Source organism: Galeopterus variegatus, unplaced genomic scaffold, assembly GCF_000696425.1.
Source record: "Galeopterus variegatus unplaced genomic scaffold, G_variegatus-3.0.2 Scaffold508, whole genome shotgun sequence".
NCBI classification, from domain to species: Eukaryota; Metazoa; Chordata; class Mammalia; order Dermoptera; family Cynocephalidae; genus Galeopterus; species Galeopterus variegatus.
The window spans coordinates 727748-747335 of record NW_007726619.1 but is presented as its reverse complement, the minus strand read 5'-3'; the positions used below and the strand labels follow the sequence as shown (position 1 = coordinate 747335).

Here is a 19588-nt window from a genome sequence, read left to right as displayed (position 1 = left end):
CCCCTCCCCGGCTCACGGGGCGCGCGGCGGGGACCCCCAGCGCTGGGGGCACGGGCACAGCACGGAGCCCGCAGCCGCCACCCTGCCCCCCAGCCCGGCACTTTCCCAGAAGAAGGTCGCCCAGCACACCTGCTGCAGGTGTGTGCGTGATTCCGCCCGTGGGATCCTTGCGGCGCCTGGCAGCGCCACCCGCGTCCCAGGATGGGGTGGCTCGAAGCGGTCTCTGGCCCCGGGGTTCGTTGGCAGACAAGCCGGAGCCCTTGTCTCATGTTGCTTCTCAAGTCGACCATTCACCTGCATCTCTGGATTTGCAGGGGACGAGAAGAGTGTAGGTTTGGGTCATCCGCTGCTGGGTTGTCTTTAAGCATGTGTTTCCTTGAGAGGGAAGAAGGTCGGTTGCAAACAGTGCATGGTTCGTGTGGCACACAGCAAATTTGATCCAGTGAAACGCTGTTCCCTCAAACCATCTAGACCCGAGATGTTTGGAAAAGCGCTTGTAAAGCTTAGCTGACACTTGTGGCGTGTTTCCTCAGTGTGTTTGTTTTTTGGAATCCAGATGGTTAAAACTGTCCAGATAATAAGCTGCCAAATCAGCTATGCAGATTGTGCTGGTGGAGGGAATTCCGGTGATTGGAATAGGAAGGAAAATACCCTGTAGCGTCCCCTCGTTTTGAGAACTCCTTTTTCTCTGCTGCAATTGGTCATGCCCTAGATATTAAAGCTAGATACTGGCTACATGCTAGAGCTAGGGGGTTAGTATCACTGGAGCCTTAGAACTTTGGTTTTCCAGCTTGCAACGGGAATTGAAACACCGTTGAACTTTGTTAAAAGTATGCAGTAATCTAGGATTTAGGTGGAGCTCTTGGGTTTGCTTTGACTGCATTACCATTCGCTCATCCATGCTGCATTCATTTTTGTTTTAGGTGTGCAGGCGATTGGGAATCATAGAAGTTGATTACTTTGGACTGCAGTTTACGGGTAGCAAAGGTGAAAATTTATGGCTGAATCTGAGAAACCGGATCTCTCAACAGATGGATGGGCTAGCCCCTTACCGGCTTAAACTGAGAGTCAAGTTCTTCGTGGAGCCTCATCTCATCCTACAGGAGCAGACTAGGTAAAGTAACCCAATGTTAAATAAACCAATGTCAAATATACCTTTAATTCCATTTAGAAGGGGCCTTTGCACCTTCCCAGCGATGTTCACAGGCAAATTTGTTTTGCTGTAGAGTCAGTTCCTTCACAACTTAAGTTTTCATGGCACAGCCCTTTTGTTGAGGTTGAAAGCGAACTACCTGTTTGGCCTGGGTTCATTTTCCCACTCTTCTTTTTGTTTTTCTTGTCTTTATAAACTTAATGGGAGAGCAGGGTTGAATTCTTACAAACACTTGAGATGAGTGCCACACCACAAAAAAAAAAAAAAAGAGAAAAAAGACCAGACTGACTTCCTGATAGCAGCATCTAATGCCCGATAGTAACCTCTGTCTCAGCAGTGTTACTGTAGGTCACTGTAGACTGTTCTAACAGAAAGCAGGAAACAGTTCCTCTTGGGTTACTTAAACTTGGTCAACTTCTTCAGCCTAGTGTCAGATTACAGTGTGCAGCAAAGAGCTGCCTAACTTCATGCAGAATTTTAAGTTTTTTTAGTTTCTTAAAAAAAAAACACTCTTTCAAGGCCACTGTAACTGAATTCCAACCCACAGGTATATTATAGATGATTGTTGAGTTTATCTCTCTACATTGTAAAAAAAAACAAAACAAAAAACCGCCAGTAGTGGTAAACAACTGAAGCACAGGGTCCCCTTTTTCAGACAAAATGTGTTCTCCTCTTGACTGACTAATACTTTCCTCAAGGATGAGCCAAAGTAGGAAAATGATGTTTAATATTTTTTGCTGAAATGCAAGAGACTTACATCTTACAGTGGCATATCCAAAAAGAAAAGGAAAACTCTTAACAACACAACAAACTTTGGGTCTAAGTTCTCATGTTTTTCATAATCCTTTGGCTTGGAAATTTCCATGCATGTAATTCTGAAAATTTTGAGTAATGACGAGTGAGCAATATCCTTTAAGAGTTTTTAAAATATTTGTTTGTTTATGAAAGGACTGATGGAAACACATTTTGAAAAGTATTCAAATTTCAGATCTTCACTTTTCCTTGTTATGGAGTTTTAAAGGTTGAGATAAATATTTAATTTTTGTTTTTAGAGGAAGTTGGCATAATGAATTCTTAGTGTTTCTGAACATATCTTGCCAAGTATTCAAATGATTGTATGTTTTAGGATGTTTTAGCTGTTTATATTAATCCAAAGAGGCTTTTTTTTTTTTTTTTTAACTTAAAGCTGATTTGTGAAAGCTTGTTCTTTGTACTTCACTGTCATAACTTGCAGTCGAGTAAAAGAGAAAATATATGTAACACAACATATTGGACTTTTCATCTTGTAGTCTTATTGTGATTTTGCAATAATTTCAGGACCTCTAGATGCCAGTTTTGATGACACAAATTTATTTTTTGAATCTGCAGAAGCTTGGAGGACCAAATACTTCATTTAAACAATGGCTGCAGTGATAATAGCATAATACGCTTGCATTATGAATGCATTCAGACATTTTAATTGACTACTAGATGGTCTCTACCTGTGCTTTCCTGTAATTGGGTTAATAACTGTTATCCAATTTATTTTATTCATGGAAGAAATAGAGACATTTTATGAATTAAAACTTGAATTAAATTTCCTATCTTGGTTTTTCCTTTATTGAATCAATTGGCTTTGGCTCTTGAGATTCATGGCTGATAGCACTCAAAGAATGTCCATACCTAGTTCAACCAGGTAATTTTAATTTTTTTGAAATCGTGTTGAAAAGTTAGTGTGGTCTAAACTTTTGACTTGCTTTCAATACATTGGTGAATTGTATTTGTTTTTGTGGGGTTGCCTGAAATATAGAACTTTAAGAAAATGCCATTTTTATACAGATAGATAGATAGCATTATGCTTCAATAACTAGATAAAGTGATTTGTAATAAGGATTTGTACCTTTTAATAAGGAGATGAGAAATTGTACTTGGTCCAGTTTACAATTAGCATCGTTTTTGTATGCATGATACTGTAGAACAAAAATACTTATTTTTAAAATGTTATTTTAGCAAAATAAAGCTGGTTGATAAACTTCCTGATGTGTAATTATTTGTTATAAAATATATAAGATACCATGAATATACGATAGATCTGTTTATGTATTTAGTAAACTCAGCTTTGACAATCCAGTTATGAGAGGTGATTTTTTTTTACTGTCTCTTCTAAGTCAAGTCATGAGGGTGTGTTTAGGATACTGAAAGTGTCTGGACAGTTTATTAAATGGTGCTGAAATACCCTGGCAGAGTTGTCCTCTGTGGACAATTAAAGTAGCCTTCTTACCATAGAGCTGGCCTAACTGGGGGCAGTTAACTTACTAGTCAATATCAGATTAAGGAGTCTGCTGTGAGAATGACCAGGGAGGAAGGCCTGATTGTCACAGGAAAACACCGGGGTCCAGGCAGAAGCCCTGTATTCTAGGTCCAACTCTGCTACCAACCACCAGCCATACAGACTTCCAAGACTATGCTCAGCTCTTCATCTCTCTTGAGAGCACAGAAAGAGATTGTTTCTAAATCCCTCCTAGCAATAACTTTTTTTCCTTTGCTTCTGCTTTGTCTTTATATTATTTTCCTTAGTGTTTTCCTAAATACATTTCTCTGAAGACAGAAAAAGAACATATCAAGTGTCTGCTTAGATTGGTAGATAGAGTTCATCTGGTCTCTAGTTTGGCCTAATTTTAGACTTGGTTTTTCTACTTAGATTGTTATGTTTGGTCTTGAATGGGGACCTCAAAAGTGAAAGGAGAGTCTTGTTCAGACTCATCTGGCACATGTCAGAGGTGGAGACGGCAGGAATTTTCAGCAGATGTTTGCCATGCTGTGCATTAAAACGAAAAGTAAAACAAATTAATGTATTCTGGAAGTAGATCTGAAATAATAATATTGGAAATTCTTGCCTTTCAAAGGCTTTCAGTTATTCACAGCAATTCAGACTGGATTTTGTCAACATTTTCAAAACCAGAGATTAGAGAACTATGAGTTTGTGCTTCATCTACACTGGCCATTATACCATCCACTGCCAGTAAAATCTTTATATTTCTCCTAACTTGGCCACATCTTAGCGGAGCTCTGTGGTCTTTGCTAGGGGCAATCTTGCTTAGTTAAGGCTCACCAACACCTGAATTCTCTTTCCCAGGAAACAACCCCAGTACAAGGGCTCTGTGAGTCCTGAGCTAAGTGTTCATGGAAGTGCTGTAATCTTGGATGTTAAATTTCATCAAGATTTTAATGATGCAAGCGGCGATGAGTTTAACTTGTCCCTTGTTAAATCCCTGCCACCTTTCTGACCTCATCACTCCTCAGAAAAGCCTTATCTAGCCCTGCTTGGGGGACTAAATTCTCCCAAGACATTGCCTGTTGCATTTAACGAGTTTATAACATACATTTACTGACGTGACGTTTGTTATTGGTTATTCTAATAATCTAAATTCCATTAAACAGGGAGCTGATCAGCATTGTATCCCCAGAGTCTAACAAATGCCTGGTGCATAAATATTTGTTGAATCAATGAATTAAGAACTTGGAAATAAGTAGCAACTTATCCTAATAATATAAATTTTCTTATAGATACTAAAATGTTTTTCAGTTTGCTTCTATGAACTGAAAAGTTGAGAGTATCTAAAAGAAATTTCACCATTAATAAATGTTTTGTAGTGATTATTTTCTGTTCTTTTATCCCCTCCACTCTATGCCAGACCATGTGTTTATTGTGACTATTCTTATCTAAAATGAACTACCATTCACCTGGACCTTTTATGAAGTTCACATAGTTCTCAAACTACAGCATCACTTTGTCTAATTTCATGCAATTTATAGTCCTAAGTACTTACTCAGTTTTCCCTGTCTTCCAACAAAAATCACTTAGACGTGTAGAAATCTGGAGAAGATGGCATTATTGAAACCCACAGAGCGAATGCCACATGTAAATTATGGGCGGGTATGATGTGATGATTTCAGACCAGTTCAGAACTGAATCAGATTGGTTCTAGCCTGTGCCTAGCCTAGATAAATTATATCCATAGTCTTTCAAAACTTTTGTCGCCATTAGTAAAAGTTGATTACATAATTTACCTTTGTGTGATTCAGGGTAGGCAGGTTCCCTAAGATGCTTTTATAGCAGTATCGATCTATTATTCTAAAGGATCATATATGTTCTTCATATCAACCATAAGTCTAAAAGTAGAATGACACTTCTTAAAATTTTTTTGCCCAAACACAAAATAGACCCTGGGAAAATAAAAAAGGTAAAAGCAGATATGTGTGTATATTATTTCCAAAGAAAGTATGAGTATTAATTGAATTCTGAATTCCAGTTTATCTGTTAAGTTCTTTTTGCTAAGACTATAGGATGTTTGTGTTTTTATATATATTTATTTAGCCAAGGAACTCCCATCTGGGCACCTTTAGTCCCTTTGAATTTCTGATACTTATAGTATTTGCATGATACATTCAAAGACCATTTTTAAAATGTCATTTAATGTAAAATCTGAGCATTTAGAAGTCACTTAGGATTAGACTCAGGATGGCCAGTGTTGAGCAGCTGCAGGGACACCAGGTATATTTGTTCTGAATGGTGTCCTGAGGCAACGTGGTCCCAGCCCTCTTCTGTACCAGCCCCAGGACCTAGCAAGTAACTCATGATTTGAAGGCAGTTAAAGAGATGATTAGATCTGAAAATTCCACCTTCTTTGCATTGTAAAATAACCACATCTAATAACACTCCTGACTAATCTAGATTATTGAGAAAGAGATTGTAGTTAACACTTGTAGACTATAGGCTTTCCTGGATTGGTGTTTGCCTAGGACAGGTATCTACTATGAGTCAATAAACACATTTTTTAGAAGTGCAGCTTTTATGCTTTGGAGTAATAGTATTCTTCTGGTGTGGGTTGTCATCACTTTTGAAGGTGGAAATTCCACCCTGCATATCTGTTAACTGCTTTAGAGTAGGGGGCACATTTATCAACAATTACCATTTTATATTTTGGGCTTTGAGAAGGCTCCTTAAGCCTGAATAGAGACCTGACAAAGTAATTACTTGGTAATTATTTGTCTATGACCGATTTCTCTATTGCAAGCTCTCCATGACATAGATTTGATGGTTCGTTTTAGGTATCGCCATTTATGTGACTTCTGAACCTTGACTGTAAGCCATTTTTTACTAATATTATTTTCTCAACCTCTTGTGAAAATTTTCAAACACAGAAAAGTTGAAGATTTTTACAATGAACACCCATATATTCCCACCTAAATTCTATTATTAATAGTTTACTATACCTGCTTTATTACATATTTATCCATTTATCAGTCCCTCTACCCATCTACCAATCTATCTTACTTTTTGAAGCATTTCAAAATAAGTTGCAAATAAGTACACTTCCCCCAAAATACATCAGTGTGCGTATCATTAAGTAGAACTCAGTGTTTGCCTTCCGTTCTTTCTTTTGATGTAAATTTTACGTATAATGAAATGCATAAATCCTAATTATACCATTTAACGAGCTTTGAGAAATGGATATACTTGTTTAAACAAAATTCCTATCAAGATTTACAGCATTATCATCACTCCAGAAAGTTCCCTCCTGCCCTTCTGCAGTCAGCCCCACCCTTCTTCCCCACCCCACCAGCTCCACTCCACAACCACGGTTGTAGGTTTTTCCAACTTTATACATACGGAGTCATGCAGTATGTACTCTTTGGTGTCTGGCTTCTTTTGTTCATCATAAATTTTTTGAAATTCATCCATATTGTATATATCAGTGGTTTGTTCCTTTTTCTTGCTGGATAGTATTCTGTTGTATGAATGTACTAGTTTGGTTTTTCATACTCCTATTGATGAACACCTGTTTTCCAGCTATTATGAATATAACTGTTATGAACATCCTAGTACAAGTCTTTTCTTGTAGACACATGTGTTTTCATTTCTTGTGAGTAAATATCTAGGAATGAAATAGCTGGGTCCTAGAGTAGGTTATTGTTTAGTTTCATAAGTAACTGCCAGACCTTTTCCCAAAGCAATTGTACTATTCTTTACTCCCCCCCGAGAATGTAGGAGAGTACTATTCCTCTGCATCCCTGCCAGCCTTATGGTGGGTGTGTAGTGATAGAGTGTTGTGGTTTAAATTTACATTTCTCTGCCAATTAATGTTACGTACTTTTTCGTGTGCATATTGTCCTTTCATATGTCTTCTTTTGTGAAGTATCTATTTAAGTCATTTATGTGCTTTTATTGAGTTGTTTCCCTTTATTTTTGAGTTGTACAAATTATGTAGGGCCGGCCCGTGGCTCACTCGGGAGAGTGCGGTGCTGATAACACCAAGGCCCCGGATTCGGATCCCATATAGGGATGGCCGGTTCACTCACTGGCTGAGCGTGGTGCTGACAAATTATTTATGTATCCTAGATACTTGTTCCTTATTGAATATCTGTTTTGTAAATATATTTCTTCCTATGGCTTGCCTGTTTTCCTGATGTCTTTTGATACATAGATGTTTTTAATTTTGATGAAGTCTAATTTATCCATTTTTCTTCTTTTGTGGCTTTTGTGGGCTGCCTCCTGAGAAACCTTTTCTACTCCCAAGCAATGAAGATACTCTTTTATATTGAGTTTTTAAAGCATTATGTTTTTAGCTTTCACATTTAGGCCTATGATCCATCTTGAACTGATTTTTGTTTTACTGGAGTTTAAAATACAAAACAAAACTCTTACAGCAATTCTGTTTTGATTTGATAGTTTTTAAATATAACTTGGCAGACACAGTTTGGTTTAAAATAGACTGATGTGGTTAAGTGACTCACTGGACTGAGACATGTGTACTGATGATCACAGTGGGGGTCTGCCTTGGGAGATGAGGGACACACCAGCCATTACTCCCCATGGCCAGTCATGCCTTGGTTTGCTCATGCCTTTCAGATACAAATGCAGTTCAGTGATTGGTAATTGAGAGTTTTTAAAAATAGCTACTTGGCCATTTTAAACACGTTTTAGGCTAGTTACTTAAATTGTGAGTTTAATGTTGAATCTCAGATATTGTTATTTTACATTGGTCATGAAAAGCTCCTCAAAATGGTGTAACTGGTGAGATAGCTGGAGGGCAATAACTGAGAGTCACTGTCCCGATGAGCAGACTGACAACTCCTGATTGGTTTTCAGGAAGTTCTGCTTTGATTATGAGATGATTGCTTCATGAGATAAGCCAGTATTTATTTATTTATTTATTTATTTATTTTTGTCCTTTTTGATACCGGCCGCACCGCGCTCAGCCAGTGAGCGCTGTGAACGCACCTGTCATCCCTATATAGGATCTGAACCCGCGGTGGGAGCGCTATTGCGCTCCCAGCGCCGCACTCTCCCGAGTGCGCCATGGGGCTCGGCCCTAAGCCAGTATTTAGAGGAGAGTTCTCTGATTACAACTTTTAAAAGATAAATGGTGTGACTTCATTCCTTAACACCATAAAAAGGAATTGATTTTTAAAAAAGAGGAAATTTGGGCCGGCCCGTGGCTCGCTTTGGAGAGTGAGGTGCTGATAACACCAAGGCCATGGGTTTGGATCCCTATATAGGGATGGCCGGTTCGCTTACTTGGAAAAGCGTGGTGCTCACAACACCAAGTCAAGGGTTAAGATCCCCTTACTGGTCATCTTTTTAAAAAAAAAAAAAAAGGAAATTTGAAGTACTTTGAAACAAAAATATATTGAGAATACGTGATTCTTTTTTGAAATTAAAATTTGGCTTATCCTCATGTTCACCTGTTTTATTTCTATCTTCCATAATGCTACAGTAAGTATGAATTCATTTGTACCCATGTGCTTTGGGTCAGATGTGTCCCCCAAAAGTTCATGTTTTAGAAGCTTAATCCTCACTGTAACAGTGTTAAAAAGATGGGAAATCCGGTTATGATATTTGAAAGGTAGGGCTGTTGAGAGGTGATTGGTTGGATTGTGAGGACTGTGCCTAGAATGTGGAGTGTGTAGACAAGGCCAGTTGCCCACTCGCTCCACTGTTTTTACACTCTGGCCCTCATGTGGGGAAAGGACCAGTGTTACTCTCAGGCTGCTGACCACCTGCTTATGTTTTGCTCCTTTGATTTGCTTCTTTGCCTTTGATTTGGCAGCTGTCTCTCCAGAAGCAGGCGTGGATGGTTTGGAAAAAGAAATTGAATGAGTTTCGAAACTCATTTGCAGGCTATACTTTACTACTTAATAAAGCAGGAACTAGTTTCTAACTTGATACTTGGAAAATAAGTTAAAAGACACTTTTACTTAAGAAGTCATTAAATGGAAAAGAGCTGGTGTTAATATCCTTATAATCTTTGAGCACATAATTCCTTCTTCAACATAGGCATAGATTCAGATTTTAGTTTCCTAATAACACACCCCCTCCCAATCAAATTCAGAGACAGGTATGTTAACGAAAAGCAAGTTTACCGACTGGTCATCTAAAAAGCCATTTGAGGGCTGAAGCAGTGTTGTATTGTAACACCGTGGTTTTATGAGAATGCTAGACCTCAGTCGCCAAATAGCTATTTTAAAACAAGTTATTTTTCTGCTCATCTCTTTGCCCCAGTGGAGCCCCCTTCTCAGTTTAGCAGTATGTCAGAAACACTTTAAAGACTAGCAGATGTTTGGGTTAATAAAAACCATGTTTATCTTCTTTCAATGCTATTATGCATTCTTATTGTGATTTCTGTATAGGGGCTTTAAATAAAGAAAAAAACTGCATTATTTGGCAAAGTTTGATCATTTAAAATGTTTCTTTATTGTCATAGAAGGCCCAGAACATTGAATTTAAACATTTCTTAGTTAAAGGAAGATTAATGCTCTTGTCAGCCTGATATTTGGAGATGCTCAGTGTAGCCCCTCCCTATATTTGTAGCCTCACTTTCTCCTACTTCTTTTACTTACCTTGCTCACGTTATTCACTCTACCTGGAATGTCAGATGCAGGTACAGTGTACAGTAGTTCCTAGCTATCCTCAGGGGATTGGTTCAATGACTCCACAGATATCAAAATCCCCAGATGCTCAGGACCTGTATATAAAATGGCATAGTGTTTACATATAATCTATGCAATCTTCCTGTATACTTTAAATCATTTCTAGATTACATGTAATACCTAATACAATGTAAATGCTATGCAAATAATTATTAAACTATATTGGTTTTTATTTGTATTGTTTTTTATTACTGTATTGCTAATTTTTATTGGTTGTTTTTTTTTCCCCCATATATTTTCCATCTGTGGTTGAATCCACAGGTAGGGAACCTGCAGATATGAAGGGGCAACAGTATAAATAAAAGCAATGTTGAGGACTGGAATAAGGATAGCACACTTGGTCAAAGTAGGGATCTGAGTTATGTAATGTTCAGAGCAGTACCAATGATTGTAATTCATTTATTAATGGAAGGAGATTGTGTCATCTAAACATGTTTGAGAGGTTATCACAAGTCATCAAAGGAAGGTTAAAACTTCACATTTGCAAGAGACAAATTTTATAATCTAGGCTAATCTGCCTATGGTAGTTTAGATATTCTCTTCAGGATTTTGGGCAATGCAAACAATATCTGAATTTTTTCAGTAAATGCAGAATATAATATTGTATACAGTTAGGACAGGCTCAAACAGAATGAAAGGAAGGTTGGAATTATAAACTAATCATAGATAATATGCAGTTTTACCTGTATTTATGGAGCTCTCTGATGCTGAAGGTGCTTGAGAAGTCAGCTTACGTGCAGCTGACTATATAACCGTTATACATGTTATAATATGTCAAATACTATAATAGAGGAATAGCTGGTTTGTATGCAGTATAGACCAAGGGATATTTAAGTGAGGCTACAGAAAAACTGGCCGTCAGGACAGAGGGAGCAGCAAGGCCAGAGACACAGGGGCATGAACGTGCTTCCTGCACTTTCCAGGGAGAGAAATTGTCCCTTTTCTGGTGCATAGTGGCTGGAGATAATGACAGGAGATGGGGCTGGATAGCTGAGCCAAAGGGTGGGGATCCCTTGAAGGATTTGAAGCAGAGAAATGACAAGTTGGCAGTAGAAGCAAGCAGCTTGGAAGGGGGACTAGCACAGAGTCTGGAGGAGGAATGTGGCTCAGAGGACATTGTAAGTTTTCTGACAGTTGAGAGCTGCACGTGGGGTCGAGGAGGTACAAGTGGAGAAAATGGAACTACGTTTAAAGAGTTTTTAGTGACAAGAAAGTAGGCAGAAATAAGATGAAGAGTCAAAAGTGAGTCTGTGGTTTCCACTGGGAGAAAAAGTGGATTTGGGAAAGAAAACAGTGAGTTTGGTTTTGAACGGCTGAAATCGAGATACTGAAGAACTTCCAGGTGGTGGTTGGATATTTGAATATGATTCTAAGGACAGAAGCTGGGGCTTAGACTAGAGATTTGGGGATCATTTGAAAAAAAGGTGAAGATATTGCCTTTTTATGGAGTTCTTTAAGATTAAATCTGAATCCACATCCAGATAAATTTTTTTTCTCATTAAGATAATTTCTTTTAAAATTTTTTTATAATGCAGAACTTTTTGTATAATTATTTTATAGTTTGTAATTCTAATGTTAATGAACTTGTTTTAATTAGATTTGTTTTGTTTGCATTATAATTTTTATTCCTAATAAACTTAGTGCTTATTTATTTTGTCTTAATGCTAATGATAAAAAAGCGTTCTTTAACGTTAAGCATTTTCAGTGTGACTGTGAAATTGCTCTGTTTTCCCTACTTAAAAGTGACTGTGAAATTGCTAAGCAGGTGAGGTCTGATATGCAATTATCCCCGAGCATAACCTCATTCTCACATTGCTTTACAGGCACATTTTTTTCTTGCACATCAAGGAGGCCCTCTTGGCAGGCCACCTCCTTTGCTCCCCAGAGCAGGCAGTGGAACTCAGTGCCCTCCTGGCCCAGACCAAGTTTGGGGACTACAACCAAAACACTGCCAAGTACAACTACGAGGAGCTGTGTGCAAAGGAGCTCTCCAGTGCTGCCTTAAACAGGTGAGGCTGTGGTCAAGGCTAACATCTACATTAACAGAGCTATCAAATGTATAAGCATTTCCAAAAGAAAATGAATCTATGGTACATACAGATAATTGTGAGGTTGAGACTGGGCCATTGCCCAACTTAACCAATTTTTTTCAAAATATTTATTTAGCCTTTTATTTGAGGAAGTTATAAACACAAACATAGTCTATGCAAATAAATGCCCTTATGGGAAATATTATATAATGAAAAATTTTTAAATCTAATCTTTTAAGAATGTAAATCTTTTAAATCTTTTAATAAAAGATCTATCATGTATATTGGTGTTTTCATCCCAGCAAGAATTAAACCAAGAGGCCTAACGTAGGCATCTTAGTTCTCCATTCCTACATAACAAGTTACCCTAAAACTTAGTGGCTTAAAACAACAAACATTATCTGCCTGTTCTGCAGCCAACCTCATGGTGAGTTCAGCCTCATCTGAAGGCTCACCTGAGGGAGGGATGCACTCCAGTTGTCTCATGTGGTTTATGGGCTGGCCTCCTTCCCTCACCACATGCGCCTCAGGGTGATTTCATGACTTGGCAGCTGGCTTTCCCCAAGGCGAGTGATCCAAGTCAGAGCAAGAGAGAACACTAGAGATGGAAGTCGAGGTCTTTTTGTAATAATTTCAGAAGTGAGTGACATCCCATGACTTCTGCCATATTCTATTCATTAGATGCAAGTCATTAATCCAGCCCACACTCAAGGGGAGGAAATAACACAAGGCTGTGAATACCAGGAGGGATCATCAAGGACCATATCAGAGGCTGTCTGCTACAATAAAAATAAATTTTGTATTTTCTTCAGTCGCAAATGGTCTAATCAGTCCCTTATAACGCTCTATTATAATGAAACTTATAAAGTATTTATAGACAAATGCATGAGAAATTTGTCTTACACATATTTTTAGAGATTTTCTACAATTCTTCCAACTCCTCCCCATCCAACATCGCCGAAAGTGTTTCCTGCTAATTATTTGATAGTCGAGATCTTGAACAGTGTCTTGGAAATACTTTATGGTAAGTTTGCTAAATAAATGAAACATCAATAATATATAGTTGTAGGATTTTGTGATTCATACGTGTTCATATCAGCGTAATTCACCAGTGAAAAGTATACAGATTAATCTCTAAAGACTGTAATTTATCTCTGTATAACTCTGCCCTTTTCATGTCCTATAGCATTGTTGCAAAGCATAAGGAGTTGGAGGGGACCAGCCAGGCTTCTGCTGAATACCAAGTTTTGCAGATTGTGTCGGCAATGGAAAACTATGGCATAGAGTGGCATTCTGTGAGGGACAGCGAAGGGCAGAAACTCCTCATTGGGGTTGGACCTGAAGGAATCTCAATTTGTAAAGATGACTTTAGCCCAATTAACAGGTAACCCAAGTCTTAAGTTTTTTTATACTTAAGCATGCTTGTATATCTGTAAGTGTCATCATGAAAATAGAAAATGGAGAGGGATTTACTAAACAGCCATCTCTTAGTAATAAAACATAACATTTTGGTATTACATTAACTTTGTTCAGGCCTTAATAACTATTTAATTATTTTTTTAATGCTAACTCAAAGTGTACTGATGTGGCAGTTAATATTTTTCAAATAATTCACACACACCCAAAACTGGCTTCAACACTTCTCTCCACATATATACACCTGCTTTTCAATGTGCCTTTATAACTAGGGAGCACATGGTTGTATGATAGCCCCAGATTAAGTACCTGATTTTACTGCTGGGTCGTGAGCAAATGGGGACCCTACAAAGGCACGCACATTGTGATACATCACTCCTTCCGGGCTTGCTCACTTTTCTCTTCCCATCTTTTAGGATAGCTTATCCTGTGGTGCAGATGGCCACCCAGTCAGGAAAGAACGTGTACTTGACAGTCACCAAGGAGTCTGGGAATAGCATCGTGCTGCTGTTTAAAATGATCAGCACCAGGGCGGCCAGCGGGCTCTACCGAGCGATAACTGAAACGCATGCTTTCTACAGGCACGTATGGCTACTTCCTTGATAACCCTAGCGTCCCAGCCCTAAGATTTTTAGGTGACAACCAGGTATCTACAGTTCCTTGTATTGTTGTGTCAATGAGTCTAGTATAGAATTTAAGAAATGGGCTGCTTTTGACCGTCATGTTTCGCAATAGCAGTGGAGTCCTCCTTCAACCACAGAAAGGGTATGTTAGGGGCGACATAAACATAGTCCCCTGCACACCTCTTACCTGGTCTTCTTATACCACCTCCTCTCCCCAAGACAACCCGAAGTGCTGGGGCCTGTGCCCCTTTCCAGCAGTAGGATGACACAGGGCGTCTTTCCTTTCTGAGAGAGCTGCTCTCCTAAATCCTCTCTGCATACGTCATAGGAATTTCTTAATAACAATACTGATTCTCTCATTTCAGAGGGTACTTTAAAGCCGAGTTGTGATTGGACTTGAATATTTGGAAAATTAAAATCAAGAAATTTAATTGGTAGGCAATCTTAAAAATTTTAGGTAAAAATACACACACAAATTGTGGAACAGAATGGAAAATGTATAGGTGTTTTTAACGTAAAAGCCAAGAATTCAAAGAAAAATGTCCTTTTTCTCCCACAAGCTGCTTGAGACTGTAGCTCATATCCTGGAGGAGGAGGAGGTACATGTTCACTGTCTTCTATATTTACAGCTGCTTTATCAGAAGTTCTTGGGAGACATTTGAGAAACAAAGGTGGAATCATTAAGATATTTAACACATAAAAAAACTGGAAGAACGTACTTTCATGTATACAAACAAGAAGAATAAATGACTGCTGACATGACTGTTCCCACTGACAGCAGTGTCTGAAGGTCTAAATTATAGAGCTGCCTGGGCTCTTCCATATTAAAGTAGATGTTCAATCTCTCCTCTCAGGTGTGACACGGTGACTAATGCCGTCATGATGCAGTATAGTCGCGACTTGAAGGGCCACTTGGCGTCTCTGTTTCTGAATGAGAACATTAACCTTGGCAAGAAGTATGTCTTCGATATTAAAAGAACATCAAAGGAGGTATATGACCATGCCAGGAGGGCGCTGTACAATGCTGGCATTGTGGACCTCGTTTCTAGAAGTGACCAGAGCCCTCCAAACTCTCCTCTGAAGTCCTCAGAGAGCAGCCTGAACTGCAGCAGCTGTGAGGGCCTCAGCTGCCAGCAGACCAGGGCGCTGCAGGAGAAGCTGCGCAAGCTGAAGGAAGCCATGCTGTGCATGGTGTGCTGCGAGGAGGAGATCAACTCCACCTTCTGTCCTTGTGGCCACACTGTGTGCTGTGAGAGCTGTGCTGCCCAGCTGCAGGTGAGGGTGTCAGCTGGCCTGTTTTTACCTGGCTGGCTCCCCTGTCCCTCCAGTTAGTAGTTAATGAGTGCCTGCTAGGTGCCAGGTCTTGGCTCACTAATACATAGACGAAGAATGCCTACCTCTGGGTGGACCTGGAAAGGGTCTTTGTATTTGGCGACTTAAAAGGAATTGCCCTTTGGAAACATTTTGGAGTAGCATATTATTTTCAGCAGCATAATCACTCTAAATCATAGACTGTTTTCTGGTGCTGGAAATGAGGCTTAGATTCACAAGGTAGCATGTCTACTTAGTGGCTGAACCAAAGACTAGAATCCAGAACTTGTGAGGCCTGGTCCAGCGCTTCCTCTTCCATTTCATGTTGCCTCCGTTTTTTGACACTTAGGAGGATGGTCTTTATTATTTACTTAAAATATTTGGGAAATAGTACTAGAGTTTTGGTTTTATAGTTAACTCTCAGTTATCCATGAGTGGGTTGTTTACTCTGCGATTATTTGTGATTAATTTCCTTTTATTACTGCATATGCTTCTAGGGCTTCTTGGAATGGCTATTACTTATTAGCAATTCAAACTAATTTTAAAATTAATGCACAAAAATAGAAATAACATATATAGTATTTTTCCTTTCTTGCATTCTTCTTACATGAAGAGGAACTTTACATTTCCTTTTACAGTAATTTTTTTCAGTTCAGCTTCATTTTTCAGAAGTGTTTGCCATTTGTCATGGTGGTTTTATGTAAAGCTACATAAAACTTTAAGGCTAGCTAGTGAGCCTGCAGAGTAGCCCATGCAGCCACAATGCGTTACTTCCCCAGGGGCAGTCGTGGATTTGTCTTTTTCTGCCCACATATTCTGACCCACGTGCCTAACTCTCTCCTCGTGGCTGAGGAAGGGCACACGCTTGCTGAGAAGCCAGCCAGGAATGTAGGGCTGTTACCTGGGACCAGGCGCAAAGCCACGTGGGCATCCACCCAGTCATGGTGGCCCGAGTCAGTCAGCTGAGCCAAGGACACACAGTCTCTAGAAGGGTCTCCTGCATCACTGCCCAAGTCATCATAATCTTTAGTCATTCCTTTACCCATTGTGTGCCTTTTTTTTTTTTTTTGTCTTTTATCTTTTTCCGTGTCCGGCAACGGATCGCAACCCTCAGTGTTGCCCCCGTACCGGACCGGGGACCGGCAACGGGATTGCTACCCTCGGCGCTGCTCCCGCGCCTCGCTCAGCCAGTGAGCGGGAACCGGTCTGTATGTGGGATCCGAACCCTCAGGCGGGAGCGCCACCGTGCTTCCCAAGCGGCGCGCCACCGGGCCGGCCCATGCCTTTTTTAGAGTTTGACTAAACTAATGTCTTTCCTTCAGTTTATATTTTTCATAATATTTATTTTTAAGCCCTTGTAAAGTATAAACTTTCAAAATTTTTAGAAAGCAAAGATCTCTACCAATTGAAAGCTGGAAGTCATTGATGACAACTCATTTAGAAAACTGAATGCCTGGGGTGTGGAGGGTGAGCCCTGCCAGCTGTTCTAACAGGCACTGTTGGCTTCTCTCTTCCAGTCGTGCCCCGTCTGCAGGTCGCGTGTAGAACACGTCCAGCACGTCTATCTGCCCACCCACACCAGTCTTCTCAATCTAACTGTGATCTGATTGTTGTGCGTTTATCAGACTTGCCATGTTTCCATAAACCGCACTATTACAAACTATAAAACTGATAGATTGTGGAGAAAGTAATTCTTCCAACACCCATCTGCCATGCGACATTAGGAAAAAAAAGGAAGAAAAATAACAATACAGTTACTCCACCGCAAAAACACATCCATGCGTAGACCCAACAGCTCCGGTGTGGGGACCAGGAAGAGCTCTCAGACAAAGGCACATTTCCTTGGACTTTAATTTTTTTATGATCAAATAAAGGAATAGGTAAAATCTTCTTTGATGTCAGTTAGGTGGCAACATAGCCAAAAAGTGGGTACCTTTTAGGAAATGCTGTTGTAAATCTCCTTAATGCATCCCAAGGTAAGTTTCCTACCTGCAGCAGATTTTGTAAGAATTAGTTCTAAGACTTTATTTTGTTCTTTTTGTATGGTCATGGAGCTCTGAACATTTTTAATAGGAAAATTTTTCTTAAAGAAATAGTCATTGTTTTAATGTCATTTCCGTTTTTATAACTTGTTCAAGAATGATTAGAAGGCAAACATTTAAAAATCAATTCTGTGACTTTTAAAAAGTTGACAATAGTGTTGTCAGATTGAAACCAGTCTGGCTAGCAGAAAGCAGAGAACTCAACGCGGGGTGGCTCCCTAGTTCCCTCTCCCTCTTTCTAGCTCCCAAGCCTTTCAATTACAAAATGCTGCCAATTTGGTTAACAGATTTCTGTGGAATAGTTGAGCACTCCTTGGGTCTCTTGAGTTGGTGGAGTATTTTATTGGAAGATTGAAAAGGGAGAGCATTTTCCTCAGGAAGGGAAAGCATAGCTCACTGAGAGATGAAGCCTCGTGGTATACAGACAAGGGTAGTCCTCACCTCCCACAAGCACTCGACTCCAGCTTCACCCATGGGTGTCGCTTGCTTGAAGTATCAAGCCTTTTACAGCCTTATCATAGGTATCTAGATATTGTATCCTTTTCTGTGGCTTTTTTTTTGGGGGGGGGGGGGCTTGTTTGTTTTTTAAGTAAATGCTTAAGTATTAACTTTTGGTTGTCCCCTCTGTCTGTTTCAAGAAAGGATTTGGTTCTTTTTGTTTCTATATTCTTAAACATGTTTTCCACTCCCACTTGGGCATTTTGGAAGCTGGTCAGCTAGCAGGTTTTCTGGGATGTCAGGAAACCTACATGACCTTATCGGGTGCAATACTAGCTAAGTAAAAGCTAGAAACCTACACTGTCACTTTACTGAAATTTCTGCATATACTTTTCATATTGCCTTAATGTAGCAGTAATGTGTTTATGCATTTGTTTCTTTGCACAGACATTTTGTCAAATATTAAAACTCTACTTTTTTATGGCACATATTAGCATATAAACCTTTATTCCAAGAGGTATTTATTTTTTCACTTTTAAAAAAAATGTTTCCACATAAAGAACTCTGTTATATCCTAGAGGACTTCTGTCTTTTATATTCAAGATAATAAAGACTTTAAAGCAAATATGGGTATGTGTATTGTCACAGTTATTGTCACTTAAGTCAGTTTTAATCATTTAAAAGAAACAAGGATCATGATACGTATCTAATTTGGTACTATGTGGAAAAACTAAAAATGTTTAGGGTATTGACTCTAATTCAAATCATTTCACGTAGTGATTCTCTTGTGTTTTTGGGTTATAGGATTGGAATATAGGCAAAAATGGGGTAATAGACACAAGCAGATGAAAAGAAAATTGGGAGAAGGACTGGAACGTGTTAGAGAAGAAAAGGATTGGTGAAATTGGAAGTTAACAATTTTAAAACCCAGCTGATGCTGCTAGGGCATTGCCTGGTTGGGACAGGTAAGTATCTGTCTCAGTCCTAGCAGCAAGAGTCTCAGGCTACAGGGTCAAGGACTGTATTCTTACAGGACTGCTAGCCTGCTACGGCTAGGCCCTAACTGCTCTAGGCATGCCAGTGTGTGCTCATCTGTGTTGCTCAGAGAGTGCTTTGTGGAGTAGGGAATATTATACATAATATATGTAACTGACAATTATCTGTAGCAGTTGAAAGAAATAAATAATTTTGTAAAAATAGTTTTTTATTCTACCTAAGTCAATTTTTCATCAACTTCTGAGAATTAACTCATTTGTTCATTCAACACATGTATTGAGCCACCTACTAACTTATTATTGAGCCCTGGAAGTTTAACAGTCATCAAGACATGAATGATTCGGGATGCCCGTATTATGCATTTAGCCTGTAACGTGCACTATTGTCTCTCTGTGTAGAAGTTAAGTAATATTCAGAATCCTAGAATATTAGTACTGCAGGGATCTTAGACATGGTAGTTTTAAAATGCTCATTTCCAGGTTGATGGAAAGATGGAGGATAGGTGGATGGATGGGTGAGATGACAGGCCAGCAAATAGATAAAATAACATTGCTCACCCCACTAGACCGTGAACTCCTTAAGCTCAGTCAGTGACTGATGTGAAAG

The 19588-nt window shown here is 39.2% G+C and overlaps 1 protein-coding gene across 1 annotated transcript; it reads left to right on the top strand.

The window, feature by feature from the left end:
* The first annotated feature begins 409 nt into the window (after positions 1-409).
* On the top strand, positions 410-19185 carry MYLIP (myosin regulatory light chain interacting protein). The gene is made up of 7 exons (XM_008569545.1): positions 410-496; positions 924-1114; positions 11950-12135; positions 13343-13540; positions 13989-14153; positions 15050-15470; positions 17024-19185. The coding sequence occupies exons 1-7, from the start codon at positions 410-412 to the stop codon at positions 17111-17113; spliced, it is 1338 nt and encodes a 445-aa protein (XP_008567767.1). The 3' UTR covers positions 17114-19185.
* Positions 19186-19588: the final 403 nt, after the last annotated feature.

What these genes read in the sequence shown, in the direction of transcription:
- MYLIP (XM_008569545.1), top strand. Translation starts at nt 410, where the DNA reads ATGGTTCGTGTGGCACACAGCAAATTTGATCCAGTGAAACGCTGTTCC. An exon ending in ATCCTACAGGAGCAGACTAG is followed by an intron (nt 1,115 to 11,949) that starts GTAAAGTAACCC and finishes ATTGCTTTACAG; the next exon opens with GCACATTTTTTTCTTGCACA. An exon ending in GAAACGCATGCTTTCTACAG is followed by an intron (nt 14,154 to 15,049) that starts GCACGTATGGCT and finishes CTCTCCTCTCAG; the next exon opens with GTGTGACACGGTGACTAATG.